General features: G+C 53.0%; 1 protein-coding gene across 3 annotated transcripts; it reads right to left on the reverse strand.

Annotated features, from left to right (window-relative positions):
- Positions 1–6075: 6075 nt before the first annotated feature.
- Positions 6076–14551, reverse strand: LOC143793454 (RING finger protein 145-like). 3 transcript variants are annotated; one of them, XM_077280437.1, is made up of 10 exons: positions 14258–14551; positions 14069–14177; positions 13905–13990; positions 9558–9793; positions 9295–9470; positions 9031–9135; positions 8748–8930; positions 8520–8667; positions 7781–8137; positions 6076–7657 (listed from the first exon to the last, which is right to left on the reverse strand). In XM_077280437.1, exons 1-10 carry the CDS (start codon positions 14412–14414, stop codon positions 7364–7366), a joined length of 1851 nt encoding a protein of 616 aa, XP_077136552.1. In that variant the 5' UTR covers positions 14415–14551; the 3' UTR covers positions 6076–7363. The 3 variants fall into 3 exon arrangements, with proteins under 3 accessions (XP_077136552.1, XP_077136551.1, XP_077136553.1); XM_077280436.1 differs by having other exon boundaries at positions 8995–9135; XM_077280438.1 differs by having other exon boundaries at positions 8995–9135; positions 14069–14172; positions 14258–14413.
- Between the last annotated feature and the right edge of the window lie 11925 nt (positions 14552–26476).

The following is a 26476-nucleotide window of genomic DNA, read 5'->3' on the forward strand; positions in this document are numbered from 1 at the left end:
CAAGAGGTATCAGGGTCTGGGCCAACATTTACAGCTTGGAACTGACGTTTCAATTAGGACGAGGTGGGTGATGAACCAATGTAAACCTTCTCATCTGGGAGCCCTGAAAGCTAATTTCTTTTCCCAGCCACACTCAGATGGCGCAGTCATCGGTTTCATACAGTACTATTGGTAGAAAAATGTAAGCAAAGTAACACAGGCAGATGAGTGAAAGTGAATGCAGGCCTCCTGTCTGGGAGCCCTACTTACACAGGCAACCCACCAGATGGAGAGCCAACTTGGATTTTCCACATTTCAGAAAATCATTGTCACACAGCACTAAAGTGGCATTACCTTCCACAGAGCAGAAACAGTATAATAGGCCTCCGACACATCTTCTACCACCGGCAACCCACCAGAAGGAGACCCAACCTGGAGTCTCCACATTTCAAAAAAATGTTTGTAATAGCAGCAGTAGCAACAGCAGGCACAGAAGACACCACAAAGATGGCACAGACTGCAATACCGCAAGATCAATACATGACACTAAAAACATCATCACCTAGTCTGCCCAATCTGCGACTGGGGTGCAAAAGTAATCAGAGATCCAGGACTTGTTTATTTTGATGAAAGTTAGGCGGTCTACACTTTCAGGGGATAGCCGGATGCACTTATACGACAGGACAACACCAGCAGTGCTGAAAACGTTCTGAGAGAACGCTGACAGACGGGAATGACATAACCTCCAAGGGGTGACAGGCGAGCTCAGGCCACTCATCCATTTTTGAAGAACAAAATGAAAAAGGGTCTAAACCCCCCTGATGGCATCAATATTGAGCTCCAGCTACTCCTGCACCATCTTCTCCAGTCGTTCACAACATGTTAGACTTGTACTCTGTTCTGCTGCTGCACGGGCTGGTCTCAAAAATGTGTGAAATGACTCACAGAAATTACATTTGCCACTTACGCTGCTCCTGCTAACGTTTTTGCAATGACACCTTGACATTCTTGGGGTTGAACATCTAGAACTGAGGTGTACACGGCGTACCTTACTGCTGTCTTAGAGAAAACTACTCAAGATTGTCTACAAGTGTGTTTTGATACTTCAGCATGAGCGCATCCTTTTCAGGGGGAAAGCACCTGGCAAAATTTACTCTTGTACTGTGGATCTAACAGAGTGGCAACCCAGTAGTCAGCACTATTTCCATACCTCCCAACTTTTGAAGAAGGCAAAGAGGGACAAAGTTTGCGGCGCGCCTAGCGTTTAGGGGGAAATCTTAGGCCATGCCCCTGACCACACCCATTTCACAACTAGTCACACCCATATCAACGTCCCAACCATACCCATTTAGCACTGCTGATCACACTGTTTCATAAACAATAATTATAAACAGAAAACAATATGGCCAGTGCTCCATACTGTATAATGGCCCCACATGATTCTCAATACTGTATAATGGCCACACAGTGCTATATAATGTATAATGGCCCCACATCATGCTGCGTACACTATAATGGCCACACATGATTTTCCATACTGTATAATGGCCACACATGATGATGCGTACAGTATAATGGCCACACATGACGCTACATACTGTATAATGGCCTCACATGATGCTCATACTGTATAATGGCCCCACATGATGCTCAATACTGTATAATGGCCACACATGATGCTCCATACTGTATAATGGGCCCACATGATGCTGCATACTGTATAATGGCCCTACATGCTGTGTACAGTATAATGGCCCCACATGATGCTGCGTTCAGTATAGTGGCCCCACATGATGCTGCGTTCAGTATAATCACCCATGATGCTGCGTTCAGTATAATGACCCCACATGATGCTGCATACAGTATAACGGCCCCACATGATGCTGCGTACAGTATAATGGCCCCACATGATGCTGCATACAGTATAATGGCCCCACATGATGCTGCGTACAATATAATGGCCCCTCATGATGCTGCGTACAGTATAATGGCCCCACATGATGCTGCGTACAGTATAATGGCCCCACATGATGCTGCGTACAGTATAATGGCTAGTTACCCCACCATCAATGCCCTCACACCCCCATAATTGCCTTCTCCCCCACTCCCATCAATGCCTTCTCCATCACCACACACACCTAGACATACACACACCTCTCACCGCGCTCCCTCACAGCAGCTGGCAGCTTCCTCTCCTGAATGTCATCCAGCCACACCGCTGACTGCTCACGTCACTGCAGCTCTGGTACAGCACTGATAAAGACCTCTAAGTGTCTCCTGTGCCAGTCAGTGTCGGAGTGAGGAGAAATATCTGCTCCGATCCGACACAGCTAGCGATCACACTAGCAGTTTAAAGCGGCCGTACATTTAGTCTGAGGCAATGCCGCATGCCAGCAGAGAGAGCTCTGCATGCCCTCTCTGGTATGCGTGCCATAGGTTTGCCATCACTGATACAGAGGGTATGACTGTGGATGAGTCCTCTCTTATAGTGCGGGAAAAGTAAGATCTCCGCCGGGACAGCGTCTCAAAATCGGGACTGTCCCACTGGATCTGGGACGTTTGGGAGTTATGCTATTTCTAACCCTGAGAATACAGGCATCATGTTGCAGATTGTGCAGCAAGAAGGTTCTTATGTGTCGGGTGCTTCCATGAAGTCCAAGTCCATGGTATGTTGGTGGTGGGGTAACACTTAAGGTTGCTTCCTCTGTCCCCTCCCGCCAACCACAGACACCAGAGAATCAATCATTATCCTCTTCATCTCCTGACTGCTGTGCATCCATCACTTCTTCCTCAATTTGTTCCTTGGCTCCTGCACCTTCACCAACAGTTTGCCTGGTACCATGAGCCACCCTTGATCGCTGTTGTCCACCCTCATATGGCAGTGGCCTGTGCAACTATAGTCCAGAACTTAAGAGATAGTTATCCTTTCCGCATGCTCCTCTTCCTCTGGGACCACCACCTCCTCATGCATACTATTCAAATTGTGCTCCAGCATGTAAATGACAGGTATAGTGATGCTGATGATGGCATTGTCAGCGCTAACCATCTTAGCAGCCATTTTGAAACTGTGAATTAAGGTGCAGAGGTCCTTTATCTGTGCCACTTTGTAAACGTGATATGCGCCACATCCGTACTGTGTTAGCCCAGGCTATACAAAAGGACATACAGCACCAGGGTGCGTCGATGGTGCCACAGCCGCTGAAAAATGTGAAAGGAATTTCAGTGTCGTTACATCACAAATCAAACGTTTAACCAGTAGGCTGAAAGATCACTGTAGCGATGCAAGTCGATTAACAGTGGGGTGCAATAGTCGTAAGTGAGCACACAGCGACTGTACTTTCTGTAGCAGCGTATCTGGGCCAGGATAGTGTCAGAGAAATTGCTGTACCACCAGGTTAAGGAAGTCAGCCACACAAGGCACATGTTTGAGGTGGCCCCGGCGTAGAGCTGCCACCAGGTTCGCACCATTATCGCACGCGGCCTTCCCTGGCTCCATATTCAGTGGAGACAGCCATTGCTCAGCTTGAATAGCTGTCCACAACTCTTCAACTGTGTGACTGCGATCTCCAAGGCATATTACAACTCTTCAACTGTGTGACTGCGTTCTCCAAGGCATATTAATTCAAACTCATTGCGGTGAGCACTGGCTGTGCAGTACGGAGGTAGTAGGGATTCTATCTGCACTGTTGGAACACATCTCATTAAGGGAGAAGTTGAGGGTACAGATGAAAGCCCCAAAGGAGCTGGATGAGCCAGAAGCAGCAGAGGAAGTGTAAGGCTACGTTCACATTTGCGTTGTGCGCCGCAGCGTCGGCGCCGCAGCGCACAACGCAAACAAAAACGCATCAAAACGCATGCACAACGCTGCGTTTTGCGCCGCATGCGTCGTTTTTTTCATTGAATTTGGACGCAGCAAAAATGCAACTTGCTGCGTCCTCTGCGCCCCGACGCGGGCGCCGCAAAACGCAAGTGCGCCGCATGTCCATGCGCCCCCATGTTAAATATAGGGGCGCATGACGCATGCGGCGCCGCCCGACGCTGCGGCGCTGGCCGCAAATGTGAACGTAGCCTTAGAAACAGAGGTTTGCCCCATAAGCCTTGGGGATTCCAAGACTTGTGGAGCAGCTCCTTGACCGCATGCCACCACAGCCACCCAGTGCACAGTCAGCAAGATGTAACGCCCTTGGCCGTGCTTAGTCAGCAAGATGTAACGCCCTTGGCCGTGCTTACTCGTCCAAGTGTCTGTGGTGAATGCACCCTGGCAGAAATTTAGTCAAAGAACGGGTGATGTCTGCACCATGCTAGTGTAGCGCAGGCAGTTTTCTTAGAGAAGTAATGGTGGCTGGGCATCTAGTACTGGGAACTGCCACGACCATCAACTTTCGCAAACCTCTGTATTCACCAGGCGTAAAGGCAGAATTTCCGTGGCCAACACATTGGAGGTAGTGGAGTTCAAGCTCTTAGATTTGGCATCTAAGGAGGAAACAATCTTTTACATGACCACAACTATGGGACTGAGGGCTGGCTGCAGTGCTGAGAGGGTGGAGTAGGGTGAATAGGACAAACTACTTGACTGCGAGAAAGGTGCAGGCGGAGATTACATGCTGGACTGAGAAAGATGTGTTGTGCTAGGTGACACAAAAACAGCAGTTCTGTTCACTTCCTTAACAGCTGATAGGCTCTCACTCACCCCGACTGTAAGGGATAAAAAAGTGGAGTTTCTGTGGCGAGACCTGTGTGAGAGCACTTGGCACAGTAACGGAGGAGGAAGCAGCAGATGTGGTTGATAGGATGGCTGGTGGTTGGTGAGGCCTGTTAGTTGACTATGGCATGTTAATCACGCATGTGCCAGCTCATGCATGTAGTTGCAATTTTTGCCTCTAATGAGTTTTTTTTTGCAAATTTGGCAGATCATCCTTTGCAGTCTCAAAAAAGGCCCAGGCTAGGAAACCCTTGCCGCCCCTGCGAACTGCAGTCTCCTGACCAATGACGGCCACAGCCAGAGATTTAGCTGAGGATGCAGTGCTTTTCTTGGTTGTATCGCTCCTCCTCATCTGAGCTACTCAGCTGCGTACCTCTGGGTTCACACCAAGTGGAATCTACAACCTCATCATCCTCTCTGTTCTCAGACTCCTAACCCTGAGAGTCACCCTTCTCCTCTTCCTGCCCTGACACCACAGTACAGTCCGTGTGCGCCTATGGTATCCGAGTCTCATCAGGATCACTTCCATGTTCTGTGAAGGATGTTCTAAACCTTGGATTGGTATGGCATAGCACTAGCATACACTTGTTCTTGCCTGATTATCTTTTCCTTTGATTCTTAAGTTACTTGCTCTGTGTCCCCACAGCTATTTAACTGGTGTACTACATTGGCTGACTTTCTCTAACATCTTGAGGCATTTTGAGACATAAATTATACTAATAATTATGTTGTACATACGTTTTCACAAATCAGCAAATGTGACACACTAATGTTATTTCTATATATATTAATATATTTATTTTTTGGGACAGCAGTTCTTACTATACCTACCTCAGGCTTTGCATTTTTGCACACAACCACTAGATGGAACCACAGCAGAGAGGAGGAAGAAGCTTGTGGATGGTTATAGGAAGCGACTGATTGCAGTTATTTATTCCAAGGGGGGTGACCAAATATTAAGGTGAGGGGGGCCAACAATTTTGACCGGCTAATTTTTGTGGGTTTGGTGTGTCATTACCTCCAATTTGACTTTTTTTTCCCCCTCTTTTCTCTTGTCTTGTTCCAATACACAAAGGAAATAAACATATGTATAACAAAACACGGGGCATTGTATTAATTTTCTGGGAGAAATACTTCATTTTCTGGAACAATTTCAAGGGTGTCAACACTTTCAGAAAGTGACAGAATCTGAACTTGTTATGTTTCAGAAGGTTTATATCAGGATCTACTGTCCACCACCTTTAAATGGACTTAGTCACCTGAATTTGGCGGGCCCTGTGTCCAGTCCGATGGGCGGTGTTTTCTCTTGTTTCATTCACCCCTTCCTTTCCCGCTGGCCGCAATATTGTCTTGAATGTGAGTTGGTTTCCTCCGTAGAACCCGCGTGCGCAATGCAATCTTGCCTTGCGCACGCGCAGTATGCTTTGCACAACCAAGCATTAGTGCGCATGCGCCGGCGCAGTATGTCCCGGAAGTATTTCGCTGTGTTCCGGGACATAGTGCGCCGGTGCATGCGCACTAATGCTTTTCGGCTCTGCCCGCACTTGGGCATAGCAAGATTGCATTGCGCACGTGTGTTCTACGGAGGAAACCAACTCACATTCAAGACAATATTGCGGCCAACGGGAAAGGAAGGGGGAATGAAAGAACAGAAAACACCGCCCATCGGACCGTAAACAGGGCCCGCCAAATTCAGGTGACAAGAGTCCCTTTAAAGTGTGAATGGACTTCAGTCCCGGACACGAGAGACGTCGACCTCTCAGCAGGAAGAGAAGGTTGTGACCACAAACATCAGCTACATCGTCCGTTGCGAAGCTGCGTAATACTGCAATGTGTGTCCTCCGCCTACAGTGGAGGCAAGGCGCCCTCTTGTGGTACAGCATAGACTGCGGAGCCGTAAAATAAAATCTTTTATCAGTGTGTATATCACCAGGACGAGGGCCGTGGACTCTGGGCTGAATGTAGAACACGAGCCCTGGGATCCGAGTCACGTAACATATCCCAGGCATGGTAGAGTCCTTCTCGTGTCAGTCCAGAGCCCAGACACAAGTGGTGGCGGTCCCAGGCACTGTCGAGGACGGTATGATCCGTGGTGCAGCAGGGAGAAGGCGGCGTACGAATAATGGCGGGTGAGCTCAGAGAAGACCAGAGTCCCAGTACAGACCCGTCACCGAGCTGGCAGATGACGGCAGCCATTTATGAGGTAGAGAAGCTGACGACACATCAGACAGGACGGGTGGCGCCCTCCTCCTATAACGCTACATCGCTGTAATAACATGTAGCCGATAACTGTAGGGCCATCGCTCAGCTGCGTCGTATTACAGCTCATACTCCCATTATAGGACGGGTGAACTGTCCACACCTGGAACAAAGCAACAAAGGTTCATCTCCAGCTCTGCACCGCAGTCGAGCACCTCACTGGAAACCAGCAGAAGGCTGAACGCAGCTCTGAAGGTGACCGGAGCATAAGACAAGGAAGCTCAGGATTCGAGACGGAAAGCAGAGCACGAGTTCATCATGTCCCAGGAGCAGATAATACCCATCATTTCCCTGAGAGCTGCACCTTCTACCCGCAGATTCTGCACCCATTTCTGGCCTGGGGGGTCCCTTCAAGTTGTGGACTGCGCTGCGTTCTGCTCAATTTGTGGTAGAATATACTGCAGCACTTGTGTAATCTGGACGTCACGGTAGTCTCTGTATATGATGGGCCCCCAGCACTAACCCTGCCTCATCTCCCACAATCAGGCCCAAACCTTCACCTGCTGCCCTCTCCTCTCCCATCCCCTCCCCCGGTCCAGCCTCTCCTGTTACACTCCGGTCACTGTCTCTGGACTCCACAGATGGCGGCTGGAGGCTGGAGAGCAGCGTCACAGGGTGGTGGCACATTGGGCAGGTGTCCTGGACATACAGCCACTTCCGCAGACAGTCGGCGTGGAAAAAATGGTTGCAGGAGGTCAGCACGGCCACGGACATGTCCTGTGGGGGAAAGAGACACATAAGAGTGGGCACTGAGCCTATTCTGCTGCACGGCCTGGGGGGAGATGTAAAGAGGGGGGCTGCGGGCTGAGCGTCGCTCTGGCAGTGACTGGTGCATCTCACCTGGAAGCAGATGGCGCAGAGGTCGTTATGCGCGCTCAGCTGCTCCTCCGACGCCCGCGGTAAACAGCTGATCTTGTTGGCGGCTTCTCTCCGCAGCAGGAAGCTGCTCCACCCGGACTGTGCCCTCAGCCAGACATTGACGTAGGAGTGGACGATGATGACAGAGACGCCGATCCAGCTCCACTCACCGAACACGGACTCCCACGTGCCATATGCCACCACGCACAGCGCCACCAGGAACTCTAGCATCCGGCTCACCGCGTTCACACCGTACACGATCTCTTCCATCCGCTGCACCGCGCCGGCCTGCAGCAGCTCCACCATGAAGAGGATGTAGATGAAGAGCGTGCCCAGCACCTGTGTGTGAGCCACAGATTAAATACTCTGCGCTGCGGGGATCCTGCTCCACCCACCATGTACCCCCCATAGGAGATCCCCTCCTGCAATGCTCAGTGCTGCGGGGATCCTGCTCCACCCACCATGCACCTCACCGGCTTTCACTTGTCCCTAAGGAAGCCTTCCTTTCTCTCTTCCCATTCACCGACCTCCCCAGCGGACTCCTCCCCTCACTCCCCAGCGGACGCCTCCCCTCACTCCCCAGAGGACTCCTCCCCTCACTCCCCAGAGGACTCCTCCCCTCACTCCCCAGAGGACTCCTCCCCTCACTCCCCAGAGGACTCCTCCCCTCACTCCCCAGAGGACTCCTCCCCTTTTCAGTGGCTCCTCCCGAGAGGCTCACTTGCAGGGATGTGAGGAGGCAGCTGGACACCATGATCAGGAGCCAGAAATCCATATCAAAGAAGAGACAGAGTTTGTAGGCCATGAATGAGGGGAAGAGAAGGAGAAAGAGACACATGCTGACCCCGCGGAGGTGCCGCCATGGACTCCTGGGGAGCAGAAAACACATTAATGTCGGGGCCAGGAGGACTACAGGTCACTGCAAATCAGCACTCCCCTGTATTCCTACCTGTTACCAGTGGCAGCCAGCGCCAGGACGATGGGGTCAGAAATCTCCACCATGGACTGGAGCGTGGAGGTGACCACGATGAAGAGGATGATACTGAGGAGGAAGGTCCGCTGCAGGACGTGGAGATCCAGGAGGCCGGTCTGCAGTGCCAGGAGGATTAACAATACCCCCTCCGTTACTCCCCTGTCCAGAGACACAGATTAACACCCCCGTTACGGCCCCGGGCACACGGTATAGTAACACTCACCGGTGCATGACGTTGCCATGCTGCAGCGCCACGTACCCCAGCAGGTACATCTTGCAGAGGTTCAGCGCTCCCAGCGCCAAGTACGAGACGGTGAAGGTGAGGCCGAGCAGACAATATGGGGTCCCACAGCACTCGGCCACACTGTGGGGGCAATACAGAGGGGTATCAATATTGGGGGCTCCCAGGACAAGATACGGGGGGGAGGGACGTCCCAGGACAAAATACCGGGGGGCTCCCAGGAACCTGCTCAAAGAACAATGAAGGGAACATGAGGATGACGGCAAGAGTTAGGAGGATTACCTGTTCAAGACAATGAAGATGGGCCCTTGCTCCTCCAGGGCCCCCGGCTTAGAGGACAGGGTGCCGAATATGTGCAGCACAAACCTAACTATCCAGAAGACAAGGAACAGCAGCGGGATGGCGAGCTGTGACCACAGGGACACGACGACCGCCAGCAGCCGAGAAAGGTTGGTCACCTGCCAGAGAGAGCGTGACCCCTAGATATGAGCACAGCTAGCAGCACATCACGCACCAGGGGGGGGGACGCCACCATATCACCATACCTGACTCATCTCCTGGTAGGCCGCTGTCAGGAGGCTCCGGACTCTGCTGATGCCGGTCAGCGCGATGTACGTCATCACCAGCAGGGAAGGGGCCACAGACAGGGTGCCGAGCAGTGGCAGAATCTGCAGCGGGAGCCCTGCCAACTGCGAGAGGAGAGGTAGCAGGGGGGCAGAGAAGAGCCAAACATGGCGCGTCCTAATCAGCAGGGAGCAGAGCATCGCCATCATCACCAAACCTGCAGATCACACACTGTCAACATAGGGATCTACCTCTCTGGACCAGATATCACCACCCTGCTAACCAGAATCCCACAATGTATGTCTGCTATTTCATCCTTCTTCTCCTCTAGATTTCTAAAATTTAACATGGACAAAACAGAATTCATCATCTTTCCCCATCTCACTTGACTCCCTGAACAGACCTAAGTAAATGGCTGCCCACTCTCCCCAGTCCCACAAGCTCGCTGCCTCGGTGTAATCCTTGACACTGATCTCTCCTTCAAACCACATATCCAAGCCCTTTCCACTTCCTGCCACCTTCAACTTAAAAATATTTCCCGGATCCACACATTCCTCAACCAAGAATCTGCGAAAACCCTAATCCATGCCCTCATCATCTCTCGCCTTGACTACTGCAACCTCCTGCTCTGTGGCCTCCCCTCTAACACGCTCGCACCCCTCCAATCTATTCTAAACTCTGCTGCCCAACTGATCCACCTGTCCCCCCGCTATTCCCCGGCCTCTCCCCTCTGTCAATCCCTTCACTGGCTCCCCATTACCCAGAGACTCCAGTACAAAACCCTAAGCATGACATACAAAGCCATCCACAACCTGTCTCCTCCATACATCTGTGACCTCGTCTCCTGGTACTTACCTACACGCAACCTCCGATCCTCACAAGATCTCCTTCTCTACTCCCCACTTATCTCCTCTTCCCACAATCGCATACAAGACTTCTCTCGCGAATCCCCCCTACTCTGGAACTCTCTCCCACAACATAGACTCTCACCTACTATGGAAACCTTCAAAAAGAACCTGAAGACCGACCTCTTCCGACAAGCCTACAACCTGCAGCTACAACCGATCGACCAAACTGCTGCACGACCAGCTCTACCCTCACCGACTGTATCCTCACCCATCCCTTGTAGATTGTGAGCCCTTGCGGGCAGGGTCCTCACTCCTCCTGTACCAGTCATGACTTGTATTGATTAATATCATGAGATACATGATACACACAGGTTAGTAATGAGGCGGCTGCAGGCTGTGTGCCGCTGACCTCCCCGTACAGGACGCAGTATGAGGACACAGCATTTAATCCGAATTGTCCAGACGTCTATTTTCAATAGGCCAAGAGACAGACTTGTAAGAGAGTCACCCATGGACCATACTGTAATCAGGCCTACATTAGCATTCCTTGTCCTGCATCTGGTGGGGTCACGTTTGTATTTGTTGCTCTCCGCAGGGGGCATCTCCAATACACAAACCTGCAGACAGGCTGAGACTGGTTTTCTGGGTTTCTTAAACCTTGGAGCTATGTTTAAGGAGGTGGGTATTAGTATCTCTGCCCAACAAGGGGGCGGATCCCAAGAGTGATAGGACAATAAGCCACATGTTCAGTTAGTTGATGCTGTGTCTCGGGAAGGACGAGGATCTGCAGCTGCGGCCAGGTCCTGTGTCATGAATGGAGATGGAAGATCATTTGCCACGTGGGATTGTGTTGTCTTACAACTCAGCTGGATTTGAGGACCGAATCTAGAGGTTGTTGTTACAGATTCCTTGGTGTCGGATTACCGGGTGGTGCCCCCGGATTTGTCCCTTTTGTGTGGCCACCTTGCAGACTCTAAGGAATCTACGTTTGGTGTTATATTTTCCCCATCTCAATAAAAGTCGTTGGATTGTTCTTCGGCCGGCTGTCCTTGCCTGCTCTGTCACACACTCAGTCACAAGACTATTATCTGAATGTTGACTTTTGAATTTATGTGTTTTTCTTTGGTCGGTCAAGAAACACAGACATTTTTTGTATGAGTCTGGATGATGACTTTTGAATTGCTGTTCGCGGCAGCTCATCGTCTGCTATGGTTGAAGGACAGGGATATTGGGTAATTGAACAATTGATGTGTTTAACCCCTTACTGACCTCGGACGGGATAGTATGTCCGAGGTCAGCTCCCCTGCTTTGATGCAGGGCTCCGCGGTGAGCCCGCATCAAAGCCGGGACATGTCAGCTGTCTTGAACAGCTGACATGTGCCCGCAATAGCGGCGGGTGAAATCGTGATTCACCCACCGCTATTAACTAGTTAAATGCCGCTGTCAAACGCAGACAGCGGCATTTAACTACCGCATCCGGCCGGGCGGCCGGAAATGACGTCATCGCCGACCCCCGTCACATGATCGGAGGTCGGCGATGCTTCTCCATTGTAACCATAGAGGTCCTTGAGACCTCTATGGTTACTGATCGCCGGTAGCTGTGAGCACCACCCTGTGGTCGGCGCTCACAGCACACCTGATTTTCTGCTACATAGCAGCGAACAGCAGATCGCTGCTATGTAGCAGAGGCGATCGTGCTGTGCCTGCTTCTAGCCTCCCATGGAGGCTATTGAAGCATGGCAAAAGTAAAAAAAAAAAGTTAAAAAAAAATAAAAAAATATATAAAAAAAATATAAAAGTTTAAATCACCCCCCTTTCGCCCCAATCAAAATAAATCAATTAAAAAAAAAATCAAACCTACACATATTTGGTATCGCCACGTTCAGAATCGCCCGATCTATCAATAAAAAAAAAAGCATTAACCTGATCGCTAAACGGCGTAACGAGAAAAAAAATCGAAACGCCAGAATTACGTTTTTTTGGTCGCCGCGACATTGCATTAAAATGCAATAACGGGCGATCAAAAGAACATATCTGCACCAAATTGGAATCATTAAAAACGTCAGCACGGCACGCAAAAAATAAGCCCTCAATCGACCCCAGATCATGAAAAATGGAGACGCTACAAGTATCGGAAAATGGCGCAATTTTTTTTTTTTTTTTTAGCAAAGTTTGGAATTTTTTTTCACCACTTAGGTAAAAAATAACCTAGTCATGTTAGGTGTCTATGAACTCGTACTGACCTGGAGAATCATAATGGCAGCTCAGTTTTAGCATTTAGTGAACCTAGCAAAAAAGCCAAGCGAAAAACAAGTGTGGGATTGCACTTTTTTTGCAATTTCACCGCACTTGGAATTTTGTTCCCGTTTTCTAGTACACGACATGGTAAAACCAATGATGTCGTTCAAAAGTACAACTTGTCCCGCAAAAAATAAGCCCTCGCATGGCCAAATTGACGGAAAAATAAAAAAGTTATGGCTCTGGGAAGGAGGGGAGTGAAAAACGAAAACGGAAAAACGAAAAATCCCAAGGTCATGAAGGGGTTAATACCCTAAGTATGCAGATTGAATAAATACTCTAACAATGAGAGTTAATCTCATCCCCCCTCCCTTCTAACCTGTGGATGATGACCTGAGCCACAGATGTGGATATAAAGGGAATTTCTATAGTTCTGCAAGAAGAATCAAGAGAGACTTTACAAAACCACAGCACAGCCAGGACATCATGGCTCCATCACGAGGGACACAGATCTGACATTCTACAAAATGCCAGCTTAGGGGACCACGGCCTCGGCTAAAAGAATTCAGATCTGCTCCATTGACCATCACTGAACCCATGGATATGTTTGGGGTAGTCAGGATTTGGACCTACCGGTCACCTGAGCCCCATTAATACATTTGGGAAACAAGGATTGGGACTCACCGCTCACCTGGCCTTGTACCTCAATGGACTGACATCTTCCTATGCTTGTCGTTACCTCCTCTGTGTGTCACGGGTGGAGTAGTCGACCCTGGAAGCTCTGAGGTCACAGCTGCTCCTGGAAGCTCTGAGGTCACAGCTGCTCTTATCCCGGCAAGTTAGCGGTAGGTTGAGACTCTAATGTGCACCATCTTGGGTATTTGCTGGGACTTTTCTATATGTTGTTATTTGCCTGTTTTGTGGTTCAATAAATGATTGCCACACTGTGTTACCCTCACCCTGTGTTGTCCAAGTAATGTTCTGCCCACGGTGAGCGGAGAATGAGCGCTCGGTGGGATGATCCCTGGTTCATTCTGTTTAGGGCTAGAGCACTTGCTAAACCCCCGTGTCTTCACACAGTATAAGAGCTAACCTCCGTTAGGTCACACCCCCACTCTTCCCCCACGTCACACCGCAACCAAACCTCGGTGTATCCCCTCCTCCCCCGTCACACGGCGGTGGATCCACTCCTACCCAGCCACGTCACACTGTAATGGATTTTTCCCCCAGTGTCCGTATCACCTGTGAATGTGCTGAAGCTGCGCGTTCCTGACTTGTGGTCCTCGTACACCGAGCCCCTGGCCACCATCTCCTGCCAGATAAAATCCCTGATGGTAGAAATAGGTAAACCCTCAAAAATGGAGTTACGGACAGCACGGCGGCCATGCTATGCTGCAGTCACTCACCTACTGATCTGGTGCGCCATGTACAGCAGCAGCACGGTCATGAGGTACAGATAGAGGTGGAGCAAGAAGCGCAGGGGGAGAAGTAACAGCAAAACGGAGATCACCTGAGCTACGACACGAGAGAAGGACGTGCCCATCAAAGTCCAAACCGCGAGTGATGAGGGGACAACATGGTGGAGCAGCACTCACCAAAACAGTACACATTGTGCAGGGTGGGCACTCTGAGAACGGAGGGCTCAGAGGTCAGAAGCGTCAAGTCCTGCACGTCCGTGCGGTAGAGGAGGTCCAAAGCCACCACACAGGGGACACGGAGGAGGACATTGGTGGCGCCCTCCAACCGGGACATGACGAGGGTTCACAGTGTGTGTTGCACAGCACACACGGCCGATCACTGACCAGCGCAGTACACAGCACACACAGCCAGTCCCTGCCCCACGCCGTACACCACACACAGCCAGTCCCTGCCCCACGTCGTACACCACACACAGCCAGTCCCTGCCCCGCGCCGTACACCAGACACAGCCAGTCACTGACCCGCGCCGTACACAGCCAGTCACTGCCCCGCGCCGTACACCACACACAGCCAGTCCCTGCCCCACGCCGTACACCACACACAGCCAGTCCCTGCCCCACGCCGTACACCACACACAGCCAGTCCCTGCCCCACGCCGTACACCACACACAGCCAGTCACTGACCCGCGCCGTACACAGCCAGTCACTGCCCCGCGCCGTACACCACACACAGCCAGTCACTGCCCCGCGCCGTACACCACACACAGCCAGTCACTGCCCCGCGTCGTACACCACACACAGCCAGTCACTGCCCCGCGCCGTACACCACAGCCAGTCCCTGCCCCGCGCCGTACACCACACACAGCCAGTCCCTGCCCCGCGCCGTACACCACACACAGCCAGTCACTGCCCCGCGCCGTACACCGCACACACAGCCAGTCACTGCCCTGCGCCGTACACGACACACAGCCAGTCACTGCCCCGCGCCGTACACCGCACACAGCCAGTCACTGCCCTGCGCCGTACACGACACACAGCCAGTCCCTGCCCCGCGCCGTACACCACACACAGCCAGTCACTGTCCCGCGCCGTACACCACACACAGCCAGTCACTGTCCCGCGCCGTACACCACACACAGCCAGTCACTGTCCCGCGCCGTACACCACACACAGCCAGTCACTGCCCCACGTCGTACACCACACACAGCCAGTCCCTGCCCCACGTCGTACACCACACACAGCCAGTCCCTGCCCCGCGCCGTACACTACACACAGCCAGTCACTGACCCGCGCCGTACACAGCCAGTCACTGCCCCGCGCCGTACACCACACACAGCCAGTCCCTGCCCCACGCCGTACACCACACACAGCCAGTCCCTGCCCCACGTCGTACACCACACACAGCCAGTCTCTGACCCGCGCCGTACACAGCCAGTCACTGCCCCGCGCCGTACACCACACACAGCCAGTCCCTGCCCCACGCCGTACACCACACACAGCCAGTCCCTGCCCCACGTCGTACACCACACACAGCCAGTCCCTGCCCCACGCCGTACACCGCACACACAGCCAGTCACTGCCCTGCGCCGTACACGACACACAGCCAGTCACTGCCCCGTGCCGCACACCACACACACAGGCAGTCACTGCCCCGCGCCGTACACCGCACACAGCCAGTCACTGCCCTGCGCCGTACACGACACACAGCCAGTCACTGCCCCGCGCCGTACACCGCACACAGCCAGTCACTGCCCTGCGCCGTACACGACACACAGCCAGTCCCTGCCCCGCGCCGTACACCACACACAGCCAGTCACTGTCCCGCGCCGTACACTACACACAGCCAGTCACTGTCCCGCGCCGTACACCACACACAGCCAGTCACTGTCCCGCGCCGTACACCACACACAGCCAGTCACTGCCCCACGTCGTACACCACACACAGCCAGTCACTGCCCCGCGCCGTACACCACACACAGCCAATCACTGCCCCGCGCCGTACACCACACACAGCCAGTCACTGCCCCGCGCCGTACACCGCACACACAGCCAGTCACTGCCCTGCGCCGTACACGACACACAGCCAGTCACTGCCCCGCGCCGCACACCACACACACAGGCAGTCACTGCCCCGCGCCGTACACCACACACAGCCAGTCACTGCCCCGCGCCGCACACCACACACACAGGCAGTCACTGCCCCGCGCCGTACACCGCACACAGCCAGTCACTGCCCTGCGCCGTACACGACACACAGCCAGTCACTGCCCCGCGCCGTACACCGCACACAGCCAGTCACTGCCCTGCGCCGTACACGACACACAGCCAGTCCCTGCCCCGCGCCGTACACCACACACAGCCAGTCACTGTCCCGCGCCGTACACCACACACAGCCAGTCACTGTCCCGCGCCGTACACCACACACAGCCAGTCACTGTCCCGCGCCGTACACCACACACAGCCAGTCACTGCCCCACGTCGTACACCACACACAGCCAGTCACTGCCCCGCGCCGTACACCACACACAGCCAGTCACTGCCCCACGTCTTACACCACACACAGCCAGTCACTGCCCCACGTCTTACACCACACACAGCCAGTCACTGCCCCGCGCCATACACCGCACACACAGCCAGTCACTGCCCCGCGCCGCACACAAAGGTCACTGCCCCGCGCCGTACACCGCACACACAGCCAGTCACTGCCCCGCGCCGCACACACAGCTGATCACTGCACCACAACACACAGTGGACACCACACCTGTCGTCACCAGGACGGTTCGAGCTCACGGCAGGAACCACCAATCAGAAGACACAAATATCAGACATTGGAGCGACCAACGGAGACACAAAATATCAGTACATGTCCGATCACTCCGAGACCTGCAGGAAGGAGAAGAGAGAGACCTCACAGTCACAGTACTCCGGAAAACACCCCTCGGTACATTGCGCCACAAAACCCCCCGCCCCTCGGTAGACTGCGCCACAAAACCCCCCGCCCCTCGGTAGACTGCGCCACAAAACCCCCCGCCCCTCGGTACACCACGCCACAAAACCCCCGCCCCTCGGTACACCGCACTATAGATCCCCCCGCCCCTCGGTACACCGCACTATAGATCCCCCCGCCCCTCGGTACACCGCACTATAGATCCCCCGCCCCTCGGTACACCGCACTATAGATTCCCCCGCCCCTCGGTACACCGCACTATAGATCCCCCGCCCCTCGGTACACCGCACTATAGATCCCCCGCCCCTCGGTACACCGCACTATAGATTCCCCCGCCCCTCGGTACACCGCACTATAGATTCCCCCGCCCCTCGGTACACCGCACTATAGATCCCCCGCCCCTCGGTACAAAGCGCCACAGAACCCCCCGCCCCTCGGTACACCGCGCCACAAAACCCCCCGCCCCTCGGTACACCGCACTATAGATCCCCCCGCCCCTCGGTACACCGCACTATAGATCCCCCCGCCCCTCGGTACACCGCACTATAGATCCCCCGCCCCTCGGTACACTGCACTATAGATCCCCCGCCCCTCGGTACACCGCACTATAGATCCCCCGCCCCTCGGTACACCGCGCCACAGAACCCCCCGCCCCTCGGAACACCGCACTATAGATCCCCTGCCCCTCGGTACACCGCACTATAGATCCCCCGCCCCTCGGTACACCGCACTATAGATCCCCCGCCCCTCGGTACACCGCTCTATAGTCCCCCCACTCCCGGTACACCGCTCTATAGTCCCCCCACTCCCGGTACACCGCTCTATAGTCCCCCCACTCCCGGTACACCGCTCTATAGTCCCCCCACTCCCGGTACACCGCTCTATAGTCCCCCCACTCCCGGTACACCGCTCTATAGTCCCCCCACTCCCGGTACACCGCTCTATAGTCCCCCCACTCCCGGTACACCGCTCTATAGTCCCCCCACTCCCGGTACACCGCTCTATAGTCCCCCCACTCCCGGTACACCGCTCTATAGTCCCCCCACTCCCGGTACACCGCTCTATAGTCCCCCCACTCCCGGTACACCGCTCTATAGTCCCCCCACTCCCGGTACACCGCTCTATAGTCCCCCCACTCCCGGTACACCGCTCTACAGGACTGGCTCCTTATCCCACAGCGCGCTGCAGAACACCCCCGCAGATCCCCATGCTTTACCGCTCGGTATTTCCCTGCGTCACTTTGTTTTCTCCTCACATTAGGACCCGGACAGGAGCGGTTCCTCTGGTGACGCCGGATCTGCCATGATAGCTGAGGGCAGATGCCCGAGACACTTCAGAGTCCGTAAAGCAGGTGCGTGCGCATGCGCAGTTAACAGCTGCAGCGCTCCTAGTGTCACTGTCAGGCTGCAGTCTGTGGCGAGGCGACACAGTCACACTGCCGACTATAACTGAACGTCACTGTCCTGTCGTGTGCTGTCACAGGCGGCCATGTTGTCGTAGTCCTCATGTATAGACCACCATCTTGTCGGAGTCATTATATTACTATTAATGGCTAGCCATAATCCTAAAAAGGAGGCGGCGTAGTCCTAATGAGGCACCGGTCTCGTTGTGGTCCTGGTGGCTAGGCAACCTTCTAGTCGTGGTCCTGGTGCTGAGGCGGCCGTCTTGTCGTGGTCTCAGTGTTGAGGTGGCTGTCTCGTCGTGGTCTCGGTGTTGAGGCGGCTGTCTCGTCGTGGTCCTGGTGCTGAGGCGGCCGTCTTGTCGTGGTCTCAGTGTTGAGGTGGCTGTCTCGTCGTGGTCCTGGTGCTGAGGCGGCCGTCTTGTAGTGATCTCGGTGTAGAGGCGGCTGTCTCGTCGTGGTCCTGGTGCTGAGGCGGCCGTCTTGTAGTGATCTCGGTGTAGAGGCGGCTGTCTCGTCGTGGTCTCGGTGTTGAGGCGGCTGTTTCGTCGTGGTCTCGGTGCGGAGGCGGCCTTCTCGTCATGGTCCCGGTGCGGAGGCGGCCTTCTCGTCGTGGTCTCGGTGTTGAGTCGGCTGTCTCGTCGTGGTCTCGGTGCAGAGGCGGCCTTCTCGTCATGGTCCCGATGCGGAGGCGGCTGTCTTGTCGTGTTCCCAGTGCGGACGCGGCCTTCTCGTCGTGGTCTCGGTGTTGAGGCGGTTGTCTCGTCGTGGTCTCGGTGTTGAGGCGGCTGTCTCATCGTGGTCCTGGTGCTGAGTCGGCCGTCTTGTCGTGATCTCGGTGTAGAGGCAGCTGTTTCGTCGTGGTCTCGGTGCGGAGGCGGCCTTCTCGTCATGGTCCCGGTGCGGAGGCGGCTGTCTTGTGTTCCCAGTGCGGACGCGGCCTTCTCGTCGTGGTCTCGGTGTTGAGGCGGCCGTCTCGTCGTGGTTCCGATGCGGACGCGGCTGTATTGCTGTGGTCCCAGTGCGGACGCGGCCTTCTCGTCATGGTCTCGGTGTTGAGGCGACCGTCTCGTTGTGGTTCCGATGCGGAGGCAGCCTTCTCGCCATGGTCCTGGTGCTGAGGCGGCTGTATTGCTGTGGTCACAGTGCGGAGGCGGCCTTCTCGTTGTGGATCCAGTGCAGAGGCAGCCTTCTCGTTGTGGTCCCAGTGCGGAGGTGGCCATTTCATCGTGGTTCCATTGTGGAGGCGGCCTTCTCGTCATGGTTCCGGTGCGGAGGCTGCCTTCTTGTCGTGGTGCCAATGCTGAGGCGGCCGTCTCGTCGTGGTCCTGAAGCGGAGGCGGCCTTATCGTCGTGGTCCCGGTGTGGAGGCGACCATCTCATCGTAGTCCTGAGGAGGCGGGCGTCTCATCTTAGTCCTAATGAGGCGGCCATCTCGTCGAGGTACCGGTGCAGAGGCTGTCATCTCGTCATGGTCCCGGTGCAGAGGCAGCAGTATCATCGTGATCCCGGTGCAGAGGCGACCAGTCTCGTTGTGGTCCCAGTGGGGAGGCGGCCATCTCATTGTTGGTCCCTTTGAAGAGGCGGCCATCTCGTCATTGGTCCCGTTGAAGAGACGGCCTTCTCATTGTGATCCCAGTGCAGAGGCGGCCTTCTCGTCGTGGTCCCAGTGCGGAGGTGGCCTTCTCATCGTGGTCTTGGTGCGAAGGCGACTATCTCATCATCATAGCCCTAATGAGGTGGGCATCTCATCTTAGTCCTAATGAGGCGGGCATCTCGCCGACAGCGGTGGACACCGCGTCAGGACCCGCACTGCACCAGCATTCAGATGTGCTGCTTCCTCTTTTCTTTTCACAACGGACATAATCCTCCAGTGTTTAACTACATATCCAACAGACTTACTGAGTGGATTCTCAGTTCTCTCATAGTACGTAACTGACGAAGGCCAGACCAGGCCGAAACGTTTTGCTCGTACTACAGAATAAAAAATTCTCAGTTTAAGTTGTTTAAAGTTTAAAGTGTTCTTTGTATATTCACGTATATGGTTTGGGAACCTACCCGTGCACCTTAGCGGCTGTGCTCACGTGGTTTGTTTCACTAATGAGGCGGGCGTCTCATCGTAGTTCTAATGAGGCAACCGTCTCATCGTAGGATTAATGAGGCCATCTTGTTGAAGTCCCGATGCGGAGGCGGCCTTCTCGTTGTGGTCTCGGTGGTGAGGCGGCCGTCTCGTCGTGGTTCCGGTGCAGAGGTGGCCATTTCATCGTGGTTCCAGTGTGGATGCAGCCTTCTCGTCGTGGTTCCGGTGTGGAGGCGGCCTTCTTGTCGTGGTGCCAATGCTGAGGCGGCCATCTCGTCGTGGTCCTGAAGTGGAGGTGGCCTTATCGTCATGGTCCCGGTGTGGAGGCGACCGTCTCATCATAGTCCTAATGAGGCGGCCATCTTGTCATGATCCCGGTGCAGAGGCAGCTGTCTCGTCGTGATCCCGGTGCGGAGGCGGCCATGTCGTTGTGGTCCTGATGCGGAGGCAGCAGTCTCGTTGTGGTCCCAGTGGGGAGGCGACCATCTCGTTGTTGGTCCCTTTGAAGAGGCGGCCATCTTGTCATTGGTCCCGTTGAAGAGACGGCCTTCTCATGATCCCGGTGCAGAGGGGGCCTTCTCGTCGTGGTCCCAGTGCGGAGGTGCCCTTCTCATCGTCGTCTTGGTGTGAAGGCGACCATCTCATCGTAGTCCTAATGAGGCAGGCGTGTCATCGTAGTCCTAATGAGGCAGTGTCATGATATAATCTTTATTTTATTTTTTATTTTTATTGATGCATGGTGCATCAATAATGATATGTACTTTTGCCCTGTCCTGTATTTGAATAATATGCCATTTGATGTATGTAACTGTTCTCTGGTTTCTATTAGCTGTAATTTATGTATTTTCTGGTGCTGGGAGTTCACCTGTAACAATATGTCTCTTTCCCCAACAATTGTATTCCTGGACTCTAATGTAATTATGTAAGTAACCTGTCTCCTTTCCACAAGAATTGTGTACCTGGACCTTAATTTAATTCAGGCTTGTGCCAACAGCTAGGGGAATTTCCCCATTGTTTTCGTAAACAGAAGATAACTCCAAATACACAAACTTCTAGACACACCGGAGCCTACCATTCTAGAAGCTTCGGATGAACCCTCCTCCCCTACACACACATGGGCTGACCCCAGGAGCACAGACAAGAGACCCATGTGTGATCTAGTCAGTTGTGTGTTGGATACTGGAAGAGAAGGAACCGAAGCTCTCTGAGGAAGCAATCGGTATCCGTGTGATTGTGGTGGATCTGTTGGACTCGTAGAAGGACTATTGTTTCGTTTATCGGGTGCGGGATTACTTGAAAGCACCTCCAGATCTGTTTCTTTACTTGGACTTATTGTGGACTTCTCGTGGACTTGAAGGACATTATGGATATTTGATGTTGTATGCTCCCTGCTTTAATAAATCTCGTTGGATCATCCCTCGGCCTGTTGTCCCTTCTTGCTCTGCCGTAAACCCCGTCACAAACTGGTTGGCAGCACTGGGATCAGAGCAGACGGAATGTAGGACAATGGCCCAACATCGGGAACCAGCACCGCAGAGTACAAGAACTGGACTTTGGGGAGCCTACAATCAAAGGCCTGTGAAGTAGGAGTCCGTTTTAAAGGACTCTCCAAGGAGCAGCTAATTGAGGCTTTGGAAGGAGTTCGCCTGCAAGATGACGCTGAGGAATGATCCTCACAGCAAATGGAGGAAAGACTGCAGCAGGAGGTAAATACCCAAAAAAGTCAGTGGGTTGTGTGGTACGAGGAGGAGATGGCAGTGCTGGGAGAGGAGGCCACCATAGAAGATAAGAGGGAGGCCATTCACAGAGCTCAGGAGATGGCATTGCTGGAGAGGCAGATCACTTTGGAAGCAGCTAGAAGATCCAGACAGACTGTAACCTCAGCACCCACCATGAGGGAACTCCCCAGAGTGTCCCGCAAAGACTTTAAGCCCTTTAATGAGGCTGCAGGCAACATTGAGGGCTTCTTCCAGGACTTTGAGCATCAGTGTCGATTAATGGAAGTCCTGGAAAGGGAGCGAGTCCGACATCTTGTGGGGCTCTTAGAGGGTGGAGCTGCCGAAGCCTATAGAGCTATGGACCCTCGGGGGAACCGTGAGTATGCTGAGATTAAACAGACTATTCTAGAACATTATGCTGTGACGCCAGATACTTACAGGACTCAGTTTCGTACTTTAGCCTGTGATGGGGAAGTGTCTTTTAAGATATATGCTCATAGACTCAAACAAATATGTCATCGCTGGCTGGAGGCAGAGGAGGCCTTAACCTGGAACACCTTTCTCCAGGTTATCCTAAAAGAACAATTCTTTGCCCAGTGCCCCGTTGAGATCAGGGAATGGGTGTGTGAGAGGAGACCAGCGACAGTGGAAGAAGCTGCATCTCTCGCTGATGAGGCTCTCACCATCAAGCCTCAGTGGAGGGTTCTGTTGGAGGATGGAGAGAGGCCTACCAGCTCCACAACACTGGTGGCCCCCAGTTCTTCTGTCCCCATTGTTCCCCGTTCCTCTAAGCCACCACCTCATGCTGATACACGTGTAAATGTGCCTCCAGTTGCTTCTACTGCGTTTTATGGAATAAGACGAGGAGAGGAAGTAGCAGAGCGCAGGTGTTATGGTTGTGGGCATCCGGGGCATCTGCAGGCCTCATGCCCAGCCAGCCCATGGAGGAGTCGTCCTCAAACCCCTACAGCACCTCCAGGTGGGAGCCAGCCTCCAGGTTCCCTTACCCCTCGCCCAAGAGGACGCCTTGGATGGAGTGAGACCCAGCACAGATGCTATCGATGTGGGCAGCTGGGGCATCTGCAAGCCTCCTGCCCAGCTGTTCAAATGAGGATTGATCCTGTACCCAGTCGTATTATTAATTATGTACAGATAGGGAATTTAGATTGTGAGCCCCATCGGGGACAGTGATGATAATGTGTGTAAAGCGCTGCGGAATATGTTAGCGCTATACAAAAATAAAGATTATTATTATTATTATTATGTACAGCCAAGTGCCATGGAGGAAGACGTGTCACCACTACGTGAGGACTGGCCTAGTGCCTCACACACCCATGTTGCACCACTAGGAGTTTATGGTGTGCGACCCGCAGCTATGACGACTTCTGCTCATCGAGGTAAGCACTTGCAGGAGGTCGTGCTGGATGGACAGAGACTTATTGGATTTTGTGACTCAGGGGCTTTCCTCACACTGGCTGATCCCCAAGTGGTTCGGCCTGAGGCAATCCATAGAGGACCTGGGATTGTCATTGAACTGGCTGGTGGACAATGGAGGACTATTCCCACAGCCACTGTGGATCTGAACTTTGGTTTTGGGGTCAGGGGATGTGTGGTTTGGGTGATGGGTGGTCTGCCTGCAGATGTTCTCCTGGGCAATGATGTGGGAGAGCTACGATGCCAATTCGTGGCTGCATGAAGCCACATGTAAGTTACGCTCTGCCTGTGTGTACTTAACCAGCGACCTGTAGAGGTCCCTAGTACGTACACAAATTGGGAGGGGAAGGGATTGTCATGATATGTACTTTTGCCCTGTCCGGTATTTGAATAATATGCCATTTGATGTATGTAACTGTTCGAAGGTTTCTATTAGCTGTAATTTATGTATTTTCTGGTGCTGGGAGTTCACCTGTAACAATATGTCTCTTTCCCCAACAATTGTATTCCTGGACTCTAAAGTAATTATGTAAGTAACCTGTCTCCTTTCCACAAGAATTGTGTACCTGGACCTTAATTTAATTCAGGCTTGTGCCAACAGCTAGGGGAATTTCCCCATTGTTTTCGTAAACAGAAGATAACTCCAAATACACAAACTTCTAGACACACTGGAGCCTACCATTCTAGAAGCTTCGGATGAACCCTCCTCCCCTACACACACATGGGCTGACCCCAGGAGCACAGACAAGAGACCCATGTGTGATCTAGTCAGTTGTGTGTTGGATACTGGAAGAGAAGGAACTGAAGCTCTCTGAGGAAGCAATCGGTATCCGTGTGATTGTGGTGGATCTGTTGGACTCGTGGAAGGACTATTGTTTCGTTTATCGGGTGCGGGATTACTTGAAAGCACCTCCAGATCTGTTTCTTTACTTGGACTTATTGTGGACTTCTCGTGGACTTGAAGGACATTATGGATATTTGATGTTGTATGCTCCCTGCTTTAATAAATCTCGTTGGATCGTCCCTCGGCCTGTTGTCCCTTCTTGCTCTGCCGTACACCCCGTCACAGGCAGGCGTCTCATCGTAGTTCTAATGAGGCAACCGTCTCATCGTAGGCCTAATGAGGCAGCCATCTTGATGAAGTCCCGATGCAGAGGCGGCCTTCTTGTTGTGGTCTCAGTATTGAGGCCTCCGTCTCATCGTAGTCCTAATGAGGCGGGCGTCTCTTCATAGTCCTTTATGAGGTGAGAATCTCATCGTAGTCCTAATGAGGCGGGCGTCTCTTTGTAGTCCTAATGAGGCAGGCATCTCATCGTAGTCCTAATGAGTCAGGTGTCTTATCGTAGTCCTTATGAGGTGGGCATGACATAGTCCTAATGAGGCGGGTGTCTCATTGTAGTCCTTATGAGGTGGGCATCTCATCGTAGTTCAAATGAGATGGGCAGCTCATCACAGTCCTAATAAGGCGGCGTCTCATCGTAGTCCTAATGGGGCGGCATCTCATCGTAGTCCTAATGAGGTGGCAATCTCATCGTAGTCCTATTGAGACGGCCATCTAATCATAGTCCTAATTGGACGGCATCTCATCGTAGTCATAATGAGACGGGCCTCTCATCGTAGTCCTAATGAGGTGGGCGTCTCATCGTAGTCGTAATGAGGCGGCTTTCTCATCGTGGTCCCAGTGCAGAGGTGGCCTTCTCATCGTGGTCTTGGTGTGAAGGCCCCATCTCATCGTAGTCCTAATGAGGCAACCGTCTCATCGTAGGCCTAATGAGGCGGCCATGTTGTTGAAGTCCCGATGCGGAGGCGGCCTTCTTGTTGTGGTCTCAGTATGGAGGCGACCATCTCATCATAGCCCTAATGAGGTGACCGTCTCATCGTAGTCCAAATGAGGCGGCGTCTCATCATAGTCCTATTGAGGCGGCCATCTAATCGTAGTCCTAATGGGGCGGCATCTTATCGCAGTCCTAATAAGGTGGTCATCTCATCGTAGTACTAATGAGGCGGCGTCTCATCATAGTCCTAATGAGGTGACCGTCTCATCGTGGTCCTAATGACGTGGCGTCTCATCGTAGTCCTATTGAGGCAGCATCTCATCATAGTCCTATTGAGGTGGCTGTCTAATCGTAGTCCTATTGGGGTGGTATCTCATCGTAGTCCTAATGAGGCGGCCTCTCATTGTAGTCCTAATGAGGTGGGCATCTCATCGTAGTCCTAATGAGGCGGGTGTCTCATTGTAGTCCTTATGAGGTGGGCATCTCATCGTAGTCCTAATGAGGTGGCCTGTTGTGATTTTGCTTTTTGCTCCCTCTAGTGGTCATTAGTGATTTAACTCTGGAGCTTCTGTCTTTTCCTATATCCTCACCTGGGCCGTTAGTTCAGGGGCGTTGCTATATAAGCTCCCTGGACCTTCAGTTCAATGCCTGGCATCGTTGAAATCAGAGCTAATCTGTTGTGCTCTTGTCCTATGATCCTGGTTCCTGTATTTCAAGCTAAGTCTGCTTCCTTGCTTTTTGCTTTTGTTTTGTTTGGTATTTTTGTCCAGCTTGTTCCAATCTGTATCCTGACCTTTGCTGGAAGCTCTAGGGGGCTGGTGTTCTCCCCCCGGACCGTTAGACGGTTCGGGGGTTCTTGAATCTCCAGCGTGGATTTTTATAGGGTTTCTGTTGACCAGATAAGTTATCTTGCTATATTCTGCTATTAGTAAGCTGGCCTCTCTTTGCTGAACCTGGTTCATTTCTGTGTTTGTCATTTCCTCTTACCTCACCGTTATTATTTGTGGGGGGCTTGTATCTTGCTTTGGGGTCCCTTTCTCTG

The sequence above is a fragment of the Ranitomeya variabilis genome, chromosome 1, assembly GCF_051348905.1.
Source record: "Ranitomeya variabilis isolate aRanVar5 chromosome 1, aRanVar5.hap1, whole genome shotgun sequence".
Taxonomy (NCBI): Eukaryota; Metazoa; Chordata; class Amphibia; order Anura; family Dendrobatidae; genus Ranitomeya; species Ranitomeya variabilis.